Source organism: Hemiscyllium ocellatum, chromosome 15 (assembly GCF_020745735.1).
Source record: "Hemiscyllium ocellatum isolate sHemOce1 chromosome 15, sHemOce1.pat.X.cur, whole genome shotgun sequence".
In the NCBI taxonomy this organism is placed as follows: Eukaryota; Metazoa; Chordata; class Chondrichthyes; order Orectolobiformes; family Hemiscylliidae; genus Hemiscyllium; species Hemiscyllium ocellatum.
The window spans coordinates 42512565-42529331 of NC_083415.1; the positions used below are offsets into that span (position 1 = coordinate 42512565).

The window sequence follows — 16767 nt, forward strand, 5'->3', positions numbered from 1 at the left end:
AACGTAGCAAAAATCTCTACCATTTTTGTATTTGCTCTCAAGGAGGAAGAAAAGCCTGATCAATGTTTTAAGGCCAGTAACCTTTAGAACCTCTAGGATCATAGAAAGAAGAATTAAGTTTCAGACCTAATTTAATAACCTTTTCACTTGACATGACCCTCCAGCACCATTGAGGTGGTCTGACCTGCATGAGTCAGCAGGTTTTTTTGTTGATTTACTTTGATTTCAAGCAGCTGCCCCACATCTAAGGATTGTCCTTCATTGGTACTTAGCTATTTCAGACTACTTTACTTTGCAGAAAAAGTGTTGTTTATTTTATGAGTAATGATAGATTTTTTTTATTAAAATCTGGCAATTATGGATAATAGGATGAAATGCAACTCTTCAGTGCTTCAATCCACCTGCAAAGCTGACCAAAGGAAATAAGACAACAGGTTGGCCATTCGGACACTTGAGCCTGCTCCATTGTTCATGGATGAACTGACATTCCTGATGGCCAGTTTCTTGCATTTTCCTTTTCATCATGATTCCTCTAATGATTAAGAATCTATCCACCTCAGCCTTAGATATGCATATGCACTCTGCCCCTACAACTCCCTAGAGTTCTCAAGACTCTAAATACTCACATCCCTCCTCATCTCCATCTTGAATCGGTGTCCTTTATTCTGAGATTATACCCATTCATCCTGGATTCCCATGAAAAGAAACATCCTCTCAACATTTAACCTATCAAGCCCTCAAATTCCTACATGTTTCAATGACATGGACATATCAAAGAACAGAAACCAGCATATTCCATTATAAAAAAAAAGTTTTAAATCTAAGATTGTTTACTAAATCACATCACCGGACAACTCCTTTGGCTATAAATTCTGTGAACATGATCTTAATGTCCACAACCACTTGAAGGAGCAGCACTCTGAAAGCTAGTTCTTCCAAATAAACCTGTTGGACTGTAACCTGGTGTGGTGTGATTTTTAACCATGTTCAATGAGATCACTGTTATCCAAATGCCAGTGAGTAGAATCCAACCATGTTTAGTGTTTGCCCATAAACTATTCCATTTATGGTGAGAATAATCTTAATGAACCTTTTCTAAACTGCCACTAATGAAACAATATCTTTCCCAAAATAAGGGGACTAGAACTGCTCACAGTACTTCAAATAAGGTCTCACTACACCTCATACATTGGCAGTTAGACTTCTCTTATACTCCAACACTCTTGAAGGGCCTCCATTCCAATAGCATTCCTGATTACCTGCTGCACTTGTGTGCTACATGTATTTCGTGCACAAGTGCCTCCAAAATCACTTAGTTTTCTGCAGTTTTTTTCTCCATTTAAAATGTTATTATTCTTTTGTTTTCCTGACCAAAATGAACATCACATTTTCTTCCATTATATTCCTTTGCTAACTTCTTGCCCACTTACTCAAACCATCAATATTTCTCCGCAAACCACTTTTATCCCTCACAACCTGCCTTTCCACCTGTTTTTGCGTTGTCTGGAAATGTGGCTGCAGTACTTTCACTTCCTTCTTGCAGTCTGCGTTGTACAAACGAGCAGCCCCCTCACCACGTCAGCGGCTGAAGGGCCTCGCACGAAGCTGGAGCAGATCTGGCTGATCTGAACTTCCGCGTTGATGTCCGGACTTGATACTTTAGGGATTTTGTAGCCGCATGCCGCACGCGCTGGGCTCCGATTGGCCCGAGCTCTCGGATCCCTGCAGCGCTATTGGTGGGCGCGGATAGAAAGGAAGCGGGTGCTGATTGGTGGGGATGCGGCCAATGGGAGGGATGGATTGGAGGCAAGGGCGGGGCTTGGTCAGCCCAGGGATTCGGGCTGAGTGCTTTTCGTTGTTTCTCTGTGTCTCTGTCTATCGCCTTCATCCCGGCTCTCCTCGCCGGGACAGCTCTCTCCCTCCTCTCCAGCGGCGATCGGCTCAGCGCAGCCGCCTCCCTCTATGCCAGCCACCATGATCCCTGACAAGACACCTGTTGAAAAAGACGTCTATCACCCTGCTCCCGAAGTTGCTAATGGAGCTCATGTCTCGAATTTCCAAAAGTACAGGGATCTTTACCTACAGTCCATACAGAACCCGGAAGGTAGCGTGTGCTGCACGTTATTTATGCTTCACGCCAGCTGTGTCATTTCATATTTGTACTACATTTTGTTGTGTTCGGGAAGTGTTGAATTTGACATTTCGAGGAGGCCTGTTCTCAGGTAACAGGGCCTTTTGGCACTTCTTCCCATGTTTGTGAAGCGCCCATCTGTATTATTTGAGCATGCAGATATTAATTTTTATTTCTGGGTGTCATTGAGTGTTAAAGGCGACTCTCGTCTCTGCAGCCTTCCAGTCCAAGGAGAGATCAGTGATAAGCTGAAATTGGCTGCAAAGATAGCATGCTTTGGAATCTAACACTTATTCACATCTTTCGAAGGCGTTACGCCAAAAGAAATCAAAAATTGATATCGTTGATAATTAATGTGCAGTATTGCCAGAGATGTTTACCCTAATCCAGTTTCTCATTTTAGCAGAAACACTTGTCAAAATACATTGTGCTGCATTTTTTTTAAAAAACACGTTTTAATTTTTTTGTGCAGAGTTCTGGGGGAAAATCGCGAAAGAGTTTTACTGGAAAACTCCCCATACTGGCAGTTTCTTCGATTATAACTTTGATGGCACGAAAGGCAAAATTTACATTAAATGGATGGAAGGTGCGACCACCAACATTTGTTACAATATGTTGGATAGAAATGTCAAAGAGAGAGCCCTGGGGGATAAAATTGCATTTTATTGGTAAGTGATGAGTTTGCACCGAATCTAGAAATTGAAATGAACACCTCGTGATGTAAGAATTTTGTTGAAATGGCGGTCTTACTTGTGCCATAGAAAGTTGCAAGACAGATGGACTTGGGTTCTTGTAGTACACTAGTAGAGTCCCCAATTCTGAACCTGGAGGCCTGGGTTCAAGTCTGACATGACACTCTTCTGGAGCCTAAAATTTCTAAACCGACTAATTAAAATATTTACAAGACAGAAGGACACTTTGGATCAATGGTTTTTTGAACAATTTAAAGATATTGAACTCACTCTCATTTGTTTTCCTCTCTATTGTGTATTTTGTCTCTTGAGATGAAATGGCATCTGCATCAGCAACTCTGAATTGTCAGTCATCATTCTTAAAAAGTATAGAAATATTTCTCAAGCAGTTTTTCACTTAGTGATAAGTTTTAAATTAATGATCATTTGCCACTCTTAATTCAAGATAGCAGTATTATATAACTTTCAGAGTCAAAGGTATGATGCTGGAAAAGCACAGTCAGTCAGGCAGGCAGCATCCGCTGAGCTGGAAGGTTGATGTTTTGAGCATAAGCTCTTCATCAGGAATATTATAGTATATAACTTGTCCTCTTTTTCCCTTCTCTCAAGTTTCCTTTTTGCTTTTGACATTATAACTGGTATACTTGTGCTACAAGTTACTGGAGGACACCAGCATTTTTAATTTAAGCATTGTGCAACGAGCCTAAAAGTACCCAAATGGAAAATCAGTGAATAGATATTGATTTTATAAATTTTATGTTACACTCTTTTTTTGTGGCTATTCATTGTTTTTGTTTACTGTGCCACTGTGAACTAGATACAGGTTAATACCTGAGCTTGTTATTTGGTGTCACAATCTATGTAGTCAAATTGATTCTTGCTTGATGTATCTTTGTACGTTAGAATAAATATTTATATCATATTTTGTTTATAGACAGTATTTGCCGGATATTACCCACAACCTGTAGCATTTGTTTATACTTCTGGCTTCTAGTTTGGTAGCAGCTATCATTTTTCATTAATGCATTTACATACTGTATATAGACTGTGGGATGTAACCTTACTATAAATAAATTGTTTGACAATTCCATCTTAGGAATTTGAGAAAGAAACCAACACAAGAACTGCTTGAAATGTGGAAAAGTAAGCATGAATCAAAAATATACTTTTCTAGTTCATTTGAAATACAATTTTATTTCAGCAGAAGTTATGAAAAAACTTGTAGCCTTGCATATTACACATCTGCTAAGGAATTGCGGAAAGTGCTTGACCGGGGGAGGAGGAGGAGGGGCGGCATTTATTCAGAAGAATTGGGGACATCTGTTCTTCGTGTCAATGGATCGATGTAAATAAGGTGATAACATTTGTTCAGTTGTGGAATATGTGGCAGTACTTCCTTCTCACTCCGAGGGCTGAAGGCATGCATATTTCACTGTGGGATATTTGATAACTAAAAATTCAGGTTATATTGAAGACTCTTAACATAACTCATACTCAATAGGGAAGAACTTTAATTTAATAAGCTGAGTGGAATATGCACATAATAGAACAATTCTGATATGTTTTCATGTGTACCACACTGAGCAAACTTGAATTTATGAAGCTCAGCTCCCTCATCTTGACTGTTCTGGAATGTGAATGTCTCATTACCCTTATGGGTTAGGAAAACATGAAGGCTGAATTTGATGTAGTAAGGAAGTTGGAAGATGTTCATGTGTGAGTGAGAGAGAGAAAACATTATTCTATAAATTATAATCATTGACTGACTGAAGGGTTCAAGGGACACAGAGAGAAAGAGAGACCGACAGACATTCAGGACAGAAGCTGGTGGAAAGATTAACTCTTTGTGGTCTGATTTGAGTGAACACTGGCTTGTCATGGATTGAATGTTTGTGTGTTGTTCCCTGGAGCTCGAGATCCGGGAAAGTTATGAACTTAATTTGCATTCTGGGAATCTAAGATGATTTTAAAAGAAAAAGCCATTTTTTAGGACAGTGATACTGGACATGTTAGCTGGGCAAGGTTAACTCATGACCTTTCTACATAGTTTAGACTATTCCCTCATTATGATATACTGTTAAAAGGGAAGTCTATCCATCCAAAGCAGGCAGCCATTTGGGGCCTGGCTTGATCAGGGTTCCCACTTTGATGTGCATGTAGCTTAATTAGTCAGATGTACACAGACATGTAAATGAGTTTCTCTTCCTCTGCAGACTTCTGCCATTTTATTGCTGCTTATCTGATTAAGGACACGTGGCATTTTTTGTAATTTTAATACCAAATTCTGTGTAAAGACAGCTTGTTTGCAACAATAAGGAGGGTAGCCTGAGAGAACTCTTACTCTGCTAATGGGTTTAGAACCTTAGATCAAGGCTCGCTTGTAGGTATCTGTTATAGAGTAACATTGATGCCATTGGTAAATAAAGGTAATAATTTTAAACTAAACTGTCTGTAAGAGTTTTATATTCCAGACTACCACAGAGTACGATCTCCAGGACGTACCAAGAGAGGCTTACAGGTCGAGTCCATCAGGGATTCTCTCAGCCATCTCTAATAGGAAGCACATTAGCTTTCGGACTGCTGCTTAACCACCTGATGAAGGAGTGGTGCTCCAAAAGCTACTGTGCTTCCAATTAAACCTGTTGGACTATAACCTGGTGTATGATTTTTAACTTTGTACACCCCAGTCCAACACCGGCATCTCCAATCCACCTCCAATAGGTAGTTTAACAGTTATAGTTTGCTTTTGTATCAATGTATATGTCAGGAATTTGCTGATACTAATGATAATATTCATGGTGTTATCAGGTTATGATTTTTAACACGCTGCAGCAATTTGTGATCAATAAATTATTTGTTATATTTTAAACCAATGTTAAAACTTCTGCTTTTTGACATGACTCCTGTGTTGTAAATTGCACAGGACTTTTGTTTTGTTGCTGTGAAAAAGTGTGTTTAATTGTATAGCACCTTTTTGAATTAACAGACTAGATAGAAGGATATTTCTGATAACCAGGGATGACAGTCTAAGATTAAAGGATAGGCCATTTAAGGCTGAGACGAGGATACATTTCTTTACACGGGCAATGGTGAATCTGTATAATTCTCTGCTGCAGTAAACTGGTGAGGCCAAAACATTGAATGTTTTCAAGAATAAGTTCGATCTAGTGCTTAGGGCTAAAGGGATCGAAGGGTATGGGGAGAAAGTGCTGATAGCCATGATCATATCGAATGCAGTCTTGAAATGCTAATGCCCTTAAATAGTCGTATTGTCTATGCTTCGGTGTTAGATGTTTGAGGGAAAAGTGTGAGTGTATCTTTTGGAGGGAACAGTTTGCCTTGCTTCAACTCCTTCTTGAATTTTATGCAGTAGTGAAATCAATAGAAGATAGGCACAATTAGAATTTAAAGTTTTTCATGATTAAAATATTTTAGAGGATTGTTGGGCATGGAATCTGTGCATTTATGTGTCTTGTTTTTACACCCATGCACTTTGCGAGATCTCAGTTTTAATTTCAAACTTTCATAATTTCAAATGAGAAATTTCAGCTCATTCAGAAGCTAGAGTAAGTATGAGAAACAAAAGAGTCGTGTAGATTGTACATAGTACGAGGAACATTTATTGCAGGTATAAAGGAATCTTCGAGGAGAAAGTGAGGACTGCAGATGCTGGAGATCAGAGCTGAAAATGTGTTGCTGGAAAAGTGCAGCAGGTCAGGCAGCATCCAAGGAACAGGAGAATCGACGTTTCGGGCATAAGCCCTTCATCAGGATTCCTGAAGAAGGGCTTATGCCCGAAATGTCGATTCTCCTGTTCCTTGGATGCTGCCTGACCTGCTGCGCTTTTCCAGCAACGCATTTTCAGCATAAAGGAATCTTGCCATCCTAAAAAAAAATGTTTTTGCACTTTGTTGTAAAGTGTGATATTTCCTTCCTTAATGTTTATAGGAAAGTTTTTAAAATAAAAATTGGCAAAATTGTAAGCCAAAAGGAAGAAACCCAACTTGATTGAATAGATCTGGGTATTGAAAGCAAAATCAGTATGAACAAAGTTAGGAATAATTAGAAAAATAAAAATGTCAAAGAACTAAAAATTGCTATTGAGAGGCAACCCAGAGTAACCAGTTCTTGTAGTTGCCAGGCAACCGTTAATCTTGACATGATAACAGAAAATACCAAAAAAACATAGGTTAGGTAACTTTGGTGAAATGGGAAACAGAGTTTAATGCTTGAGGCAGGTGATGTTTCTTCAGAACTAGATGTCATATGGATCTATAAGTAGTTACAAAGCTAAGGACTTATGTCATTTAATCACCCCACTCTCCAGCCAATTACAGGCTTCTCTTTATTTCTTCCTTTCCAGAATTTTCTGTTATTTTAATTTCAATTTTCCAGCACCTATTATATTCTACTGTCTGGTTTATAGTCATTAGTGTTGCTGTTGGCCAATTGACAAAGTATTCCCAATGAATTACCTTAATCCTTGTTTTATTAATACAGTTAATATACAGGGACTTAATATACATGTCACTGAAGTGGCATGATGATGAATTAATTAGATTAGTATTCCTGAAGTTCAAATCCCACCATGGCAGCTAGTGAAATTAGACATAATTACTACAAATCTGGAATTAAAATCTTTAGTTGGGTAATGGTGAACAGTGGTGATTTTTCTAAAATCTGGTTCACCAATAGCTCTATCTTTGTTATTGGATCTGGCATATATGTGATTCCAGACAGACAGAAATGTAGAAAAACAGAAGCAGGAGGAGACCATCCAGCCCTTCGAGCCTGCTCCGCCATTCATCATGAGCATGCCTGATCATCCAACTCAATAGCCTAAATCAGCTTTCTCCCCATTTACCCCAGGTGCTATGTTGAGCTGCCTCTTGAATACATTCAATGTTTTGGCATCAACTCCTTCCTATAGTAATGAATTTCACGGGCTCACCATTCTTTGGCTGTAAAAATGTCTCCTCCTCGCTATTCTAAATGGTCCACCCCAAATCCTCAGACTGTGACTTCTGGTTCTGGATGCACCCACCATCAGGAACATCCTCCTTGTATCTTCCTGTCTAGTCCTGTTAGAATTTTATAAGTCTTGGAGATCCCCACTCCCCCATCTGAACTCCAGTGAAAACAATCCTAACTTAGTTAATCTCTCCTCATGTCAGTCCCACCATGCCTAGAATCGGCCTGGTAAACCTTCACTGCACTCCCTCTAGAGCAAGAGTATCCTTCCTCAGAAAGGAGACCAAAACTGCACATAATATTCTAGGTGTGGCCTCACCAAGGAAACAGCACATCCCTGGACATGTACTCAAAACCTCTTGCAATGACGGCCAACATACCATTTGCCGTCTTTACTGTCTGCTGCACCTGCGTGCTTATCTTCAGTGACCGGTGTACAAGGACACCCAGGTCCTGCTGCACACTCCCCTCTCCCAATTTACAGCCATTCAGGTAGTAATCTGCCTTCTTGATTTTGCTTCCAAAGTGAATAGCCTCACATTTATCCAAATTATACGGCATCTGCCAATGATTTGTCCACTCACCGACCTGTCCAGATCATGCCGAAGGACCTCTGCATCATCGTCACAGTTCACCCTCCCACCCAACGTGCTGTCATCTGCAAACTCTAAGATGTTACAATTTGTTGCCTCATTTAGATCATTAATAAATGTTATGAATAGCTGGGATCCTAGCACTGATCCCTGTGGCACTCCACTCGTTATTGTTTGCCAATTTGAAAAGAACCAATTAATTTCTACTCTTTGTTTCCTCCCTGCTAACTAGTTTTCTATCCATCTCAATACATTTCCCCCAATCCCCTGTGCGTTAATCTTGCACAATAATCTCTTATGCGAGAGTTTGACAAATGCTTTCTGAAAGTCCAAGTACACCACATCAACTGACTCTGCCTTGTCAACTCTACTAGTTACATCTTCACTGAATTCCAACAGATTTGTCAATCCCCTTCATAAATCAATGCTGACTCTGTCTGATTCTGCCACTGCTTTCTAAATGCTTCGCTATAAAGTCCTTGATAATGGATTCAAGAATTTTCCCCACTGATGTGTTTGACTCTGCCCATTGGCATAACCAAACAAGCTACTTGAGGGCAATTTAAGGTGGGGAACAAATGCTTGGTTTACCAGCAATGTCAATATCCTTTGAAAAAAATTTAAAAATATATTGCTATCAGTATTTACAGAATATCACAAAGTTGATATTGCACTCCTCCATACAACAGATTGCAGAGTCCATCATTATTGTCTTTTATCATCCAAACCTGTCCTAAGCAAACCAAATTTGTATTCAAAACTTGTATTGTTGTACGTATCAGAAATGTTGTCAAGTTTCGTGATTTGGGGTTGGTTGGGTGTAGTTGTATGCTGGTGCAAAAAACATGGTGCTGTGACTGTATAAGACTGTTGATGGTGCAAGCTTGGCTTCCTTGGTATCACTTGAAGGTGAATACTTGGTTATCTTGAAATGATGAAGATTGGAGTAATTGATAGTACAGGCAAACATTCAAACCTTATTTGGGATTCTTCAGATTAATGGAGCTGTGCAGTGGATTATCACATGACGCTGGCCTCAGCAGACTGAGGTAACAAATCCTAAAAGGTGGTGTTATGGATCAAGCCACACAAAATATTTTAAGAAGGTAACCCAGACCTTAACTTTGCCAGTTGTTTTAAGCAGGTGTAAAATGGATATTCCAGGAGAGAATCAGCTGGTCAAACCACTTAGTTTTGAATAAATCAGAATTTAATTAGAAGATTACTCAATGAAACAAAAACCACAGTAAACAGAATACTGAATAAATTGACCTATCTGAAAACACAACAAATTATCCCAATTTAATGATGTTGTTCCAACAACATCATTGCAACAATCCCCATGAACATCCCTGGGCACAAAAGGTAAAATCAAAAACATCATCTTAGAAGATAGAAGTCAGAGAGAGAGAGTACCAGGCTGGACTTGCTGCTTTAGGTCCAGCAGCCTTTCTTTACAGTACTGCTTAAAAAAGAGTAAAGCTGAGCTGGGAGAACTGGCCCACACCCTTATCAAATTGGCCCTTAAATCCTTCAAACCCCAGACCTTTTGGAGTTTGTGTCATTTACGACCCCTCTGGAGAAAAAAAGCCAAGGATTGCATAACCTTGTTAAAGGAGCAGCTTCATCACACTTGCTTCCATATTTTGAAGAGCCAGGTTTTTTAAAAAAAAAAGCATGCTGCTTCTTAAATCAGTTGTTATTATAACTCTTAGCACTTGCTGAACAAACCTGAATGTGCAGTGAAAATGTGGAATTGAAATTATACATTATATTATGAGTTGTGCAAGCAGGGGCTATTTGAGGACAGTCAGCACATTGCCTATTGCAAACATCCATAGGGGTGTGCTGTTTGATATGATCCACTAGTTGGGATATATGACCTTTTGTATCTGGAATTGCACTGTCAATCAAATATTTATAACATATGAATCATTTACATGGTAGGCAGAATGCCTTTGGCTTGATGGTCACTTTCTGTTAGTAAAAAATGAATACCATTCTGGTTGCTATTGCCCGGTAGCAGCATGAACTAAAGACTCACTTTTTGCATTCTTAGGATGCCTGCCCTTCCTGGGTAATTTGAGATAGCCTGGACACGTTTTCGTCCTGTAATTTGGCTTTAGGCTCGCAAGCAATGATTTGATTGGAGTAGCTATGATATATCTACAGGCTCCAGTGCATAGCTGCATGTGTGCACAATCTGCAAAATGCACTGCCAAGGTTCTTTAATAGCATTTTATAAATCCATGACCTTCATTATCTAGAAAGACAAGAACAGCAGGTGCATGGCAATAGCAACACCTGCTTGATGTGCCCTATTTTGGTGTCATGCTGACAAGTGAGCTAATGACTCTGGCCTTGTTAGTCAGTTTGGCAAGTGGCATATTAAGTCTTGTTAGACTTAATATCTCTCAATTGCAAATCTCTCAATTTCTGCGTTGAATCAACCTTGTCAACATTTATATTATGTATATTTGCTTTGCCAAGATGCAATTGCATGAAAAGAGACACTGAGTCACTGGAGGAAATATCAATAAGGGGTAACCAATGACCTTGACCAAAAAGGAGGATCTTAAAGGTGGAGAAAGAAGTGAAAAAGCAGGGGGCTTTTTCGAGGAAATTTCAACTGCAGAGTCTAATTGCTGAAAGTCAAAGATGAAGCAGGGTAAGAATGAGGCCTGGTGCACAAGGCTGGTGTTGGAGGAATGGATTAGGTATTTTGGTGTAGTGACTGTAGGACTGGGAGGGGATTTTCTGTGCCTGAAGAAATTTTCATATTAAATTTCTCCTGTAATTCCTCTGATTTTTTTTTTAAATGTCATTATGCAGGATTAGTAATAATAGCTCCTTTTAATAAAACAGAAAAATTGATACTTCAGTGATGTTTCTTGTCAACCCAACTCTCAAGACAACCAATTTTTCCAAAGTTTTGTATCAGTTTACAGGACAGCCTTGATTATCCGAATGAGATGGGCAGGGAGTATTTTGTTTGGATTACTGATTGTTCAGATAACTGATCAGGGTTCTCGTGGCAGCAGCAATAGCAGGAACAGGGTCCCGTGGTGATCCTGTTCCTGCTCCTGCCATCAGCCCAGATTGCCTGCTTTCGCTGTGCTTTTATTTGAATTAAATAAAATTTTTATGGGACCTTGAGACCTTGCTTAGATAATCTGAAATTCGGACAATTGATGCTCGGATAGCCAAGGTTGTTCTGTACACATTTTATCAAGTGTTATTTAGTACTCTATAGTTAGTGTACTTCACAAACTAGATAGAAGTACAGGTCGTTCTGCTATAGTGCACGTTTTGTCGGTGTGAATTGGCTGTAACGAGATTGATAAATGGGGACACTGTTTCTAAAGCACAAACTTTTAAAATTTGTGTTGGCTTTATGTGACTCCATTGGCAACACTTTTTAGGTGCTACTTTTATTGTACAATTTTTATATAGTGCAAGGTCACACAAGAATGCAACCATCATATTATGAAGAACTACCTACAGTGGTGTGGTCAGAATTATTTCAGATGGATGGCCTTGTGGTATATCTTCCTGTTTTATGATGTTAGTTGCAATTTGTTAACTCTGAAGCTGTAGACTGTGAGTGATTTATGATCAAAACTAATTCAGCTGATGTTGTCTAGAGTATTCCAACTTGATTGATTTCATTGCAAATAACAATTTGGTTGAAGGAAAACAGCCTGATTAATGACTGGTCACTGTTAAAGGTACTTACAGAGATTAAGTTTTTCATGTTTGGTTCTGTTCTTTCCCCACCTTGCTCCATATTTCACCTACTTTCTTTATGAACTGCGTCAAGTGGCATGCTTGGAAAAAAAAAGATGGATTTTATTTCATTTGCTTCTGGGAAGTGGGTGTCACTGGCAAGGACAGTATTGCCAGTTCCTTAAGGAGGTCACAGTGAGCCACTTTCTTGAGTTGCTGCAATCAGTGTGGTCAGGGTTGCAATGCAGTTAGATAGCCATGCCAGGATTTTTGGCCAGTGAGAGTGAAGAAAGTGATTTTTCTTTAGATTAGATTCCCTCCAGCATGGAAACAGACCCTTCAGCCCATCAAGTCCACACTAACAGATATTGCATAACCTGGAGGCGTTCTGTTCCCATGCAGCTGCTGTCCTTGTCCTTCTAGAAAATGGAGGCCATGAATTTATAAAAATGCTGTTAAAGAACTATGGCAGTGTGTTTTGCAGATGATGTACACATGCAGCTGTGCACTGGAGTCTGTAGATGTATAATGTCGTATCCCTTGTTCTGTATGTGTCAGCTTTTGAAGTGTTATTGGAGCCTTTGTCCATGCAAAGAAGAGTATTTCACCGCATTGCAGTCTTGTGCCTTGTACAGAGGGACCTTGATTATTCGGCATTTAATTATCTGAATATCTGATTTTCTGGCAAGATCACAAAGGCCCGATGCTTGATTAATCTACGTTATCCGACATTCGATTATCCGAAATTTGAAATACTGCCTGCCTGTGTCCTTTGGATAATTGAGGTTCCTCTGTAGATGGTAGGCATACTTTGGGAAAACAGGGTGTGAGTTGTAACCACAAGCTGTGCAATTTATACCTTTGTCCCCTGAAGTTTCTGGTCAGTGTTAACCTCCAGGATGTTGCTGTTGATAATGTGAGATTCAGAGACAGTTGGTATTCAAACATTCAGGGCATTGGTGAGACCATCTCTCTCTATCTATCTATCTTATCTATCTCTATCTCTCTCTCTCTCTCTCTCTCTCTCTCTTTATTATTCATTCATGAGATGAGGACTAGGCCAGCATTTAATTCCCATTCCAGAGGACAGTTAAAGAACAACCACACTGCTGTGGGTCTGAAGTCACATGTAGTCCAGACAAGATAAGGATTGCAGTTTTCTTCCCTAAAGGGCAAGAGTGAACCAGATGGGGTTTTCCAACAATTGATTCATGGTGGTTATCATAGGCTTATTTCCAGATTTTTATTAAATTCAAATTTCACCATTTGCCATGGTGGGATTCAAACCCCAGATTAACAATCCAGCGATAATACCACGAAGCCATCACCTCTCCCACAGAATGCTATTTTTCCTTCTTTAAAGAAGGATATAAATGCATTGAAAGCAGTACAGAGAGAGATTTATGAGATTGAATTTAATAGATTATCTGGAATAAACAGATTTTTCAAGAATGAAAGGCTGGACAGATTGGGCTGAATTCCACCTGGAATTCAGAAGAATGACTTGATTGTCACTCAGTAAACTTCACAAAGTGGGTAATACTTCTGGATTTTTCTGAGATCCTTTTATCCAACAAGTATTGCCTGTGGATTTTGCAATACATGCACTCTGCTATACTAAACCATCAGTGCTTATAGATTTCTGCTGAAACCTTCACGGTTTGTCTCTGCGCTATTCAAATGACCTTCCCACTTTCTTAGCTCACCGGGATCTCTGTGAGTATTGACTCCAACATCTATCTGCCTGCTAATTATTAGAACTTCCTACTAGGTATTATGACAGCACAGAGCCATCCTGCAACTCTTCACTCCTCACTCCTCGAATCTGTGTAGTTCATTAGTTTCTCAGCAGTTCGGCTAAAAGGACAGCACCACTAATGTGAAGTCTATGTTCTGCCTCTTTATCCAACTGCTTGTGACCTTTGAATTCCTTTACACTGACTCCTGTACTGTCCTGAGTGGCCTGTTGAATACATTACAATGATCCCATTTCAAAATTGTTGGGCAGGAATAATTGTTGGAATATTGACACCTAGCAACTCTCTGAACTGTGTTTCATAAATGCTACAGAGATAGACTGCTGGCTTGCTCAGTACAAAAATGGATATATATTTCTCTTGTGGTGAAGTAGTAATGACCCTATCCTTGGACCAGGGGCATGGGTTCAGGTATCACCTGCACCACAGGTGGATAATAACATCTCTGAACAGGTTAAATACTATAAATGGTTCTGATCACAGACTATAAGTTATTAAAATGAAAGATTAAGACTCCACATTTGTAACAAATTATTTGCTACCAAAAATGCTGTTTGTCAATAATTAATTTACTTTGAAAAACGTAATTACGTTGGAATGGAGAAGAGAGAACTCACCAAGTTACATTCAACAATGCATCTGCTTCAGTATTGCACTGGAGTGACGACCTAGAATGTTTTGCTTTAGATTTGAATGGGATTTGAAGCTTCTGAATTCTCAAGTGTTGCCAAATGAACCATAATGACAACAATTAAAAGCTATCTTTTGAAAGGCACTGACTTTCCACTCATTATTTCTTACCCTCTTTGAAATACTGGTGTTCCAAAACTTGCTGAAAAATTGCAGTTGACGAAGAACAAGTGCTGTTATAATTGATCAACTGTTTGTGGTGAGGAAGAGGAATCCCATGAATTATAAGTTGTGATGAATTTCTGGTCACTGCACTGTCCTGCAGTAGACTTTTTCCTTTACCTCCCCATGATTTCTTGAACTTATAGTATTTGCCCACTGATCTAGACACAAAGTTATGTCCATAATTAACAGCATAAGCACCAAGTGAGCTATATATTTTTTTAATTTCCGAGCTACACGTTTTAGAATATGGCACAAAATACAATGTACTTCTACTCAAAGCAATTTCACTTGGTATTATGTAATGTCATTCATTGGTTACATCATGCATTGAATTATCTTCAGCTGTTGTACTGGATCAAGTATCAAATTGTTTAAATATGGCTTGAATGCAGAATTTCAAATTGAGTGGCATCACTCCCTCATAAACTTGATCCAACTGTTGGTTTAATTCTGCAACAAATGTATAATACACCAGCAGAACTAACTTGTGTTGTTGCCATTTGTAAACCATGGTATCACCTTAATGGAAAACTTGAGCATGTATGTGGTGAAATTTCTGTTTTATTTTCTGTCTAAAGCTTACATTATCTGATGATCCAAGGAAGATGGATCTTAAATTTGTATGTTTATAATGTAACCAAAACATTATAAAGTTGTCAAACTTTGCAATAAAATTCATTCGACTTGATAAACTCCCACTTCCACTTGCCTCTAGCTTTATTGATTAAAACCCTAGAATTAGTGTTCTCCCTGAATTCAAGCCATAACCACCACACACAAAAAATGAATGATGTGTAATGTATTCATGTGGGTGCTAACATATTTATCTGGATTATGGATTCTGAATATTTGAGTTTTGTGCAGAATGTGTTTTGATTGTTTATAAGTGAAGTACAGGTCATTCTGCTATAATGTGCGTTTCGTAAGTGCCAATTCGCTATAACACAATTGACGAATTGAGGTTACTGTTTCTAAAGTATGAATTTTTAAAGCGTGTGTTGGTTATAACATGATTCTGACCCCATTAGTTTACATGGTACTGCTATTATGTGATTTTCTTATAATACGGAATTGCATGAGAATGGAACTACCGTGTTATAGCAAAATGGACTGTACCTTAAGTGTCATGAATCAGTAGATCTGTGAAAAAGATGATGAGCAGGAAATAATCATTGAGTCAGGTTTAGTTTTCCTGAGGGAAGCTTTGCGTTCGCCTTGTAGAGAAATTTGAACTGTTGTAAACTGTTCAAATATCTTGGTTAGAAATTCACTGACATGGTAACCAGGAGAGAACATTGTTAGGGCTACTACAACATTAGGAGGGCTGTCAGTGACTAGTAGTGGGGTTTATTTGATCTGGAATGAGACTAGACTTTTAGCTTATCCCTCAGGAAATGTATTTTCCACTGTAGTAGAAGAAGAAAATAATGTCTGAGCTGTGTTGTTATCAAAGAGCTAGACTTGCCTCCACGAATGGATAACCTATTTGGAAATTAGATCAGATACAGTACCCTTTGCAGATACATCTTTAAATTTCTGGAAAAAATGTGTATTAACTCTGTCATTAGCAATGCGATCAAGACTTTGTTATAGCAAGATTGCATTGATTTACTTTATACTTCTCCCAATACTTTGTTTGTTTACCATCTCAAAGTATTTCTCATGAACAGACCTACACTTGTTTCATGATTTAAAACTGATTTTTTTTTGGATAAAGTGAATTTTGCTTGAATTATATTCAACAGACAATGTACAGGTTGTCCATTCTATACTTCTGATCATTTTGAGTAGGAACGTTTTTCAAGCTGAGAAATTAGATATTTCAGGCTAGAAGCGAAGTAAATTGATTTGATACAGCAATACTCGACTGACATTTTCTGATACTTAAAATTGTCTTTTTGAAACTATAAGGGTGTCTGTCAGAAATTTATTTTCATTCTCTCCATGGGATGTGGGTGTTGTTGGCTGGCTATCATTTATTGCCTATCCACAGTTGGCTATGAGAAGCTAAGTAGCGAGCTGCATTCTTAAACCATTAGCTG

At 38.8% G+C, this 16767-nt stretch overlaps 1 protein-coding gene across 2 annotated transcripts in view; it reads left to right on the plus strand.

Annotated features, from left to right (window-relative positions):
* The first annotated feature begins 1811 nt into the window (after nucleotides 1-1811).
* The window catches only part of acss2 (acyl-CoA synthetase short chain family member 2), a 73967-nt gene continuing 59011 nt past the window's right edge, over nucleotides 1812-16767 (plus strand). For both annotated transcript variants that reach the window (XM_060836419.1, XM_060836420.1), the window contains exons 1-2: nucleotides 1812-2104; nucleotides 2604-2799. In XM_060836419.1, coding sequence (XP_060692402.1) covers nucleotides 1963-2104; nucleotides 2604-2799 — 338 coding nt within the window. In that variant the 5' untranslated portion in view covers nucleotides 1812-1962. The remainder of the gene's footprint in view (nucleotides 2105-2603; nucleotides 2800-16767) is intronic.